An 8426-nucleotide genomic window follows, 5' to 3' on the forward strand; every position below is an offset into this window, starting at 1 on the left:
CGCTGCTGAGCTGCTGCTCTTGGGTGGCAAGGGTGTCAGAAGCCCCTGAGTTTTCTTGGGGTAATGAAGTCTTTCAGCAGGAAGCCACTGGGGATGAGCGGAGGAGCAGCCACTGGTGCTCAGGCAAACTTAACATGAAACCAGATCTACCGTGACAGGCCTCTTGAGATTATTTTGTTACAACTCTTCCGGATAGCAGAACTCTCCCCTCCCCAAATCAGCAGCCTCACTTGTCTTCGGTGCAGACCTCTTCATATCTACACAGGGAGTTTCAGGGGGGACCCAGCCTGGGCCCCTCTGAGGTCAGCGGTGCCCAGGGGTGATCTGGCTCTGATGAGACTCCATTAACTTCCCCAAGCAAGGCAATCAAGGCTCTCAGATCCAGGCTGCGGGCAGGTAATCCAAGGATTACATACATTTGGCTCTGGAATGCAGAACAAAGCGCAACCCAGCCGACTTCCCGTCCTAATCATGCCTGGCTACTATCTGAAAGCAGTTAGCCCTCCCTGAAGCTGCGCTGCCGGCTGGGGTAGGGGCGTGTTCACAGGTGGGCCTTAGCCCAGGCAGGGGTTCCTGGGGCCAACTGGCCCCGCATCGATCTCACAGAGAAAAAGGACCCCAGCGCCGAAACGCAGGATGCTTCAAAAATTTTAATAAATAATGTATTTTTTAAACTGTATAAACTATAAATTACCATGCAGTCCTTATAATTTAAAATAATTTACAGGTTGAGGTAGGGCGGGCCGGGAGGGCGGTGGGGCGCTCAGCCCCTTCGGGCGGCCTTCCTGCTGAGCACGCACACGCAGGCCGTGTCGATGCGGATGAAGCGCCAGGCCGCCTGCTTGTCGTCGGTGGTCAGCGCCTTGACGAACGTGTGGGTCGTGGTGCAGTACGAGTTCCAGTGCTTGGAGTCGATGCCCCGGCAGCCGCTGTCCACGGGGTTGGGGTCCCGGCACTTGGTCTCAAAAAAGTACTGTTTGAACACGCTGTTGTTGATGCTCACCTCCCCCAGCACCTTCACCTCCTTGCCCTTGATGTCCGTGGCCGTGGTCTTGTCGCCCACCCACACGCTGACGCTGTCGCACACCGAGAACTCCCCCATGTGGAAGACCGGGTGGGCGGGCGAGCGCCGGCCGCGCCGCGTCCTGTTGAGCGGGCCGAGGTCCTCCCTTGGGTCCGCGGCGGGCGGGGGCCGCGCGCTGAGCAGCACGCGCGGGGAGCGCAGGCGGCGCCGCGCCAGCAGCCGGGGGTCCACCGTGATGTTGCGCGTCTGGCCCGACACGCGGGCGGCGATCGGGGCTACCGCCGGGGCGCTGCGGGCTCTGCGGAGGGCTGTGTCGAGGGCATGCTGAAGTTTGGTCCAGTGGGCTTGGGGGAGGGCGTCTCCTGCTGGGACATCGCGGTCTGGGTAGGGCTCCGCCTGTGTGCCGATCAGAAACGCTGTGATCAGAGCGTAGAACAACATGGACATTACGCTCCGCGGCGCCTGGAACGAGAAAGACGCGAGGGTCATTCGATGGCGTAGCGCTGCCAATAGGCAGTTTGGGGGTGTCTCGGCGTTGACCCCCTAGGAGGATCCCAGGTGGCTTCACTTGGCAGTCTATGGGTAAGGAGACCCTAGGTGCATCCTGCAAACTGGGACGCTTTCCAGAGTGGCAAAGGGGTGCTAACAACCAGCAGAGCGGGCAAAACAGGGGCCATCCTGCCAGCCTCGTTGTTTGCTTGTCTTGTCTTTGCAAGGGACAGAGCCCTGGAAATCCTGCTGGTAGCAGAAGGAACGCCAGAGGGCGGGCAGGTGGGTGCCCCTGTGTGCAGGGAGGCAGGGGATGCGTTTGGCGTGGCTCCCCAGCACCTGTCTTGGATGCGACAACGCTGGTCCTCCCAACACCTTTGGTCCCCCTGGGGAAGCACTGGGAGGCGTTGCCAGGGACATGGCCCGAGGCCTCCACACTGAGCAGTCCCCACAGACAGCAGCTCTGGGGAAGCTCTGAGACCCAGCAGCTCGGAACCCTTGTCATGAATTTATGAAGCATCGTGTTTGGCAAGAGACTTGTGGCTCTGGGACCATCCCAGTCCACAGTCTGCTCAGCCACCACCCCCACATACAAACATGCCACCACGAAGAGTCTCTCTTTGGGTAAGGCTTTTAGACGTGTTCACTTCTAACTCCTCATTATTCTGTGAGTCAGGTTAGGAGCTACCATCTTTCTCATATAAGGAAACTGATTCATAGAAAATCAGCTAACAGGCCTAAAGTCACCAACAAAAACTAGCCCAGAAATAGAATCCACAATTGACCCCTTCCTAAACCAGTGTGCCTCCCACTCTTCTTCCCTCCCTCCCTTGCTCTTTCCTTCTTAAAATGTCTCTTCTTCTTTTTTGTTCTTATGTGAGTATAGACCAAATGGCACAAGTCTGTCCCCAAGAGAGACCAACACTGCACTTCATTTGCCTTCTGATGCACCCCCAACCCCCTCGAGTATCCTGGAAATGGCTCTGCTTCTGGAGACCCTTCACCTGCTCCTGTCCAGCTCCTGCTCCTACCTGCAGATGCATAGCAACTATTGCCCCTCTGGGAAGCTTCCCCGATGCCAGCCAGGTTACGGGAATCCACGTTTCCAAGTCCATCCTTCCTCCTATCTCTCCTTCCCACTCTCACAGGTCATTTGGCCCAGGACACACTTTTCCAGCCTGTTATAAACATGACCTTTTCCTTGAAGCCTTCTCAGATCCCACTAATCAAAGGTGGCCTCTTTTTATTCTGAACTTCAGAATAACCTGTGTGTAAGTGTGTGTGTGTGTGTGTGTGTGTGTGTGTGTGTGTGTGTGTGTTCTTTCCTGCCAATCAGTGTAATGAAAAGACCTGAGTTGGAGCTAGGGTTAGAAAACTTTGTTTGGATACCCAGCTCAACTACTCGTTAGCAAGAAGAAAGCCACATAATCCCTTTGAGCCTTAGTTAGCTCATTGATAAAAGGTGGACAGTAAACACTTTCTCAGGGTGGTTGTCAGGATGAAATGGGTACTCATAAGCTCTGTATTAATTCTGAGTCATTTCGCTCTCCCTGTGGCCAAGCACTTGTCTTCTTCAGTTTTACTGCTGGTTATTCACTCTCTGGGCTCCCTCCGCCCATGACTTTTTATAGCTTGCTGTTTCTCTCTATCAAGTGTTTGGACCTGCCTCCCCACAGCCCCGAGGTCCTGTAGGGCAGACTGTCACAGCCACCTGCAGAGCTGGTTACTCCAGCCCTTCCCATGGCACCTCTGCTGTCTTCCCAGCAGGCTGTACATCCTTCTCCTGGGGAGGTGGATGGACGTTCACCCCTGTGTCTCTTTGACAGTGATAAGCAGCTGTGGGATGTGCAGTTCCATCATTCCATGACTATGCGCAGTGCCTGGCACATAGTAGGTCCTCAAAAAAATATGAGAATGAAGAAGGGAGTGAAGGAGGTGGCCAAAGGACCTCCCCCTCTGTTTTCTTTCCACCACAGTCCTGGTTTCTTTTTTACTTTGCCTGAAGGGCTGCACACCACTTTCCCAATCTGCTTTAAAGCTATGAGTACTTCTCAGCACTGTGTCTCCATTCAGCAGGAAATAGATAGCTCTTTGGTGAGACATCAAGAAGGAAACCACCAAATTCTTTTCTCTTTGGTTACTTTGAAGATTGTTTCTGTTTGCTCCAATTCGTCAGCCAGCCATGTGGAGGGGAGGTGACATATCTGGGCTTTTGGCCACCACCGGATCTGTTGGTCAATGGTCTTGCTAATTAAATGTCAGGCCAACTCTTTATCGAATTGATTATTCATTTGGCAGCTAATTCAAGTCCTTTACATTTGCTTCTTGTTTCACGTCTTTCTTCTTCTAGGTATATGATATCTTTCATCAGGTGAATGAGGAGAAAAGAAACAAAATGGATATCTTTACATCCAAATTAGTAACATTTGTTAGAATTTGGATAGGGAAATGAAGAAAAATTGGCTAAAGTTTAGGCCCTTGATGGAAGTAAGGGACATCTGCTCGTAGTTCACCATTGCTTCATTCTACAGTCTCCTTTGGTGAGCTCATCCCTTCCAAGGACTTCGCTCAGTTTTCTCTGCAGCTGATACCCATACCTGGATCTGATCTTTGGAAGTGAGTTATGAATCCCCAGCTTGCTCAGGGTGACTCTCCATGGATATTGGCATTTTAAACGCAAACCATCCAAAACCTTTATCTTCATACTTACATTCCTCTTATCATTGCCCCCCTTCTTCCTCTGTACTCAACACAGCAGGCCCATTTTAGAACACTGATGACTTACAAAGAAGCTCTGAGGTTACTCTTTCCTTTGATCCTCTTTGCCTGGCCTCCTGAATGTGCTCCTTCACATTTCCCTGCTTTTGTTACTGGGACCCTCTTAGGCCTTCATCCACCAGCTCCAAACTTCAGCTTTGCCCTGGACTCTGCTCTTTCTTCCCTTCCCTCTATCCAGTCCTCCATCTTGCCCTTTTGATTCTGCCATGATCGCATTCCTTGAATTTTATTCTCACCTCTGTGCCCCTGGTTCAAGTCATGGGGACTCTCTCCATGTGATGTCCTGGACCTTCATTCCCTGCCTGTGGCTTCCCCACACTGCGTCTTAAAACACTGCTCTCGTCCCATCACCCTGCTCAGAGGAGCCCTTGGTGGGCCCTTGCCTACAGAGCCAAAAGCAACTGCTCAGTCTGTAGACAGGCCCTGCCTCCTTCTGCTCCTCTTACAAGGCTTACACTCCAGGCACGTGAACTCCTGGGGAAGTTCCTTATTCTGTCACCCCCCCACCTTTTCTTCAGACCCTGTCCCCAAGAAAGGCCACCCCCATCTTCCCTGGACCTTCTCTGTACTCTGTCTCTGCTGCTGGAATCCTTTTAGTTGTCAACAACAGCTTCAATGCCATCTCCACCAGGGAGCTTTCTCTAATTCCCAAGGAGACAAACTCTTCTTCATCCCTTAAAGCACTTGTTTATCCTCTCTCGTGGCGTGTCAGTTGAGGCCTTGTCCTCTCCTCCCTTCTGGGGGCAGCCTCCCTGGGGGCAGAGAAGTGTCCTGTTTGCCTTTGTTGCTGGTGCACATGGCCCACCGCTCCTGGGTGGCTCCACCTGTAAGAACCAGTCGATGTGTAGACACCCCTTTCCTTCTGTATTCCTCCGTGTCTCCATCTGAGTGACGATGTTTAAGGTATCTTCCAACTCTGACATCTTTTTATTTTAAGGAATGGTAGTTTTCTAGTTTGCCTAGCATCTGTTCATTCTACTTAGCTGACTTCACAAAGTTCTTAAAGTCTAATGCTACATCTAAATTCACTGCCAAGGTACCACATGGTACTGGTACCTGATATGTCATTTAAGGCAATAGGGATTTGCATCTGGGACAGATTAGATTATTTCATTAAGATTCAAAAATGTGTCAAACATATCTCTTGGGTTTTAGATTATAAAACTAATTTTTATAAAAATATTTTATTTACTCACAAGAGTGTGTTTCGTAATCTCTTTTAAAATTTTAGTAAATTCCCTTTTTAATGATCATCAGTAAATTCAAACAAAAGAAATAACTGGTGTGTTTTCTATTCTACCGATCTGGGGCATGGTTTACAAGGGAACATTCTCTCCTTGATTGAAGTGAACCAGAGGAGGAGTTTTATTTATTTGTTTTCAAAACAACCTTTGAAGCCTTTCCCCTGAACAGATGACAGCCCTCTGTGTGGCTTCACTAAGCACAGCTCCGAAGGCTGAGTGATTAGTGGAGAAGATGCAATTAGAGGCTCACATGAAGGAACATGTTCCATGGCAGGTGCGGATGTTCTTTATTTGTCCTGCTCTTACCCAGAATGGAAGATAAATGACTAAGAATGGGGAGACCTGCTGGTGTGACTTTGAATCTAGCCTCCAGTTTGCCGCCTAGTCCTCCTGCCCTCCTCCGGCCAGTGGCACACATCCCGTAGATTGCCAGGGGTCACACGCTCTAATAATAAGAGAAATTTCCTGCACCAGGTGCACGGTTGTCACCCAGTTCCACCTCACCTGAACAGGCGATGAAGCTGCTGGATAGGGCAAAGCCATTGGCCCAAATACTTGTGGTTAAGAGGCCTGATGTTGCCAGAAGGCCTGGCAACCATGCCTGCAGGGGCCCCTTATAGAAAGGAGTAAGATAATTCCTGCCTTTCAGAGAGAGCTGGCAAGAGCTGTTAGTGATTCTCGGGCTAAGGACTGGGTCACTGAACTGGAGTCACTAAGTGTGGGCGAGGAAGGAAATTCTTGTGGCTGAGGAAACCCAGCCTCCTCGTGCTCCTCCTCTACTATCTTGCTGGCCACATTCAGAGGGTCAGGGGTCATTTCTTACTTTGCGCTTGGCCTCTGCTCTAAATGTAAGCTGGCTACTGTTTTCCTTTGTAGGACTCGGACACTCTTGGTTGCTGTAGCCTGCGTGGGGTATGAGAGGGATTCCGTGGTTCCTCAGTTACCCAGGGAGGAATCCTTGAGATAGCCTGGGCTACACAAAAACAGCAGGGGCAGAATAAAATCAAGTGCTGCTGCTGGCCTCCCCCAGACAGGGCTCATTGGAAGAAGGTAGGACCTCGAAGGGACATACATCAGAGACTGAAGCCCAGAAATTCTCAAACTTTGGCACATCCAAATCACCCGGTTAGTTCATTCAACCAGACTACTGTGCCATCCTAAATGTATGAGTTTATAGGTTTGGTGTGATGGAAGAACCTACATTTCTAATAGGTTCCCAGATGCTGCTGCTCCTACTGGTCTGGGGAGAACTGCTAAGCTCGTCTAATTCTGTAATTTTTCAGAAAAGAGCCTCGGAGAGGATGTGACTTGGGTCACGCAGCCAGTGGGAGGCGGGGTCAGCTGCGGATACTTGGCCTCTTGCTCCACTTGTTAGAGGAGTGGGACCTGAGGCTGCACAGACCCTGTAATTGACCAGTCCTGGGATGTACTTACTCAACCCCAGTGTCAAAATAAAATTTCTGTTCAGATTGTGGGTTGTGCCTCCCTGGTGCCATAAATCCAAATACAAGGGAACATTTAGGTATTAAATCGTTTTTTATATCTGGTATCTAGGTTTCTGAGCAACACGTACACTTGATCCAAAAGCACTTCAAATACCAATGATAAAAATGTGCATCCAGCTGGGTGTGGTGGGGCATGCTTGTAATCCCTGCGCTTGGGAGGCGGAGACAGGAGGATGGTGCAGGTTCAAAGCCAGCCACGCTGCCTTAAAGAGACCCTGTTTCCAAATAAAAACTATTTTAAAAAAATAGGTCTGGGAGTGTAGTCTGGAGGTAGAAGGGCTTCCAAGACCCCAGTACCACTAAAAAAAATGTGCATCCAGAGAGCACCAGCAGGTATGGGCACCTGTGCTCTCCCAGCCTCCTCCCAGACAGGTGTGTTGGCTGCAGGCATGGGAACAGAATCTACTGATCTGAATTCTTGGAGACATATTTTTAAGTGAATGAGGTGAGAAAATAATTATCATTATCATTTATGAGGTATGATTGTCTAATGAAAAACCTGGGAGCTAGGCCATATTATTTCTATTTTATACATGAGGAAACAAAGATGCAGTAAGAGGGGTACCTTGGTCACAGGCACACTCTTGGTAGAGGTGAAACTTGGAGTCTGGCCCACCCGTGTCCAATCCTGGAACTCTTCCCCACCCTTCCATTCTACTGGCCAAGTGGCCATGGCCCTTTCATCTCACAAGGTCACCTGCCCAGAGAGCCCGAGGAGTTGTGTGGGAGGACTGACTGGTGCTGTATGTCCATTCTAGGCCTTGTGTTCTGTTGCTCTTGATGTATTCCGGGAAGCTGTGGGGCCAGACCGAGGGTAAGGGGGACTCTTCTCTGGATAGGCGAGGTGAGCCATATTTACAGCATCATCAAGAGCTGATCTAGGCCCCTCCTGGTCAGGTGAATCCAACTCCTCATCCTCAGCCTGTGGTTCATTTCCAGTGCCCTGTTACTTGAGGCCTCCATTCCTGGCAGATCTAGAGACAGAGACCTTGGTGAGATAACTTGCAGACACCTACCTCAGTATAGCCAGGACAGAAAGCTGCTCCCTTGGAAAAGCCGTTATTAGGCCCGGACGCTGAGCTGAGCTTGGGTCCAGCATGCCATCCAGCCGCCTAGACTGCACGACCACAGGCTGGAACTCTGCGGAGAAGGAGAGCTGACATTAGATGACAGGTGCTTCACCACATTCCCAGGGAGGGTGGGGTGGATCCCTGTGTCTCAGGCAAGGGGAAGGGGGAGAGAATATGCCAAGGGGCCTGAGTCCTATTTCTTGTATTCTAGGGTTTTAACAGCATCAGGTAAGAAGCTAGAATACAGCTATCCAGCTGCCAGGGGCCTGGTCTTGCATGGATCTGCAATGGCTCCTGCCCTTCACTCTTGTGCCAA

At 50.6% G+C, this 8426-nt stretch overlaps 1 protein-coding gene across 1 annotated transcript; it reads right to left on the minus strand.

The window, feature by feature from the left end:
• Positions 1–763: 763 nt before the first annotated feature.
• Positions 764–8167, minus strand: NGF (nerve growth factor; the record flags this gene model as incomplete). Its single annotated transcript, XM_080690713.1, has 2 exons — positions 8057–8167; positions 764–1486 (listed from the first exon to the last, which is right to left on the minus strand). Exon 2 carries the CDS (start codon positions 1469–1471, stop codon positions 764–766), a length of 708 nt encoding a protein of 235 aa, XP_080546839.1. The 5' UTR covers positions 1472–1486; positions 8057–8167.
• Between the last annotated feature and the right edge of the window lie 259 nt (positions 8168–8426).

This window comes from Muscardinus avellanarius, assembly GCF_963383645.1.
Source record: "Muscardinus avellanarius genome assembly, chromosome: 3".
In the NCBI taxonomy this organism is placed as follows: Eukaryota; Metazoa; Chordata; class Mammalia; order Rodentia; family Gliridae; genus Muscardinus; species Muscardinus avellanarius.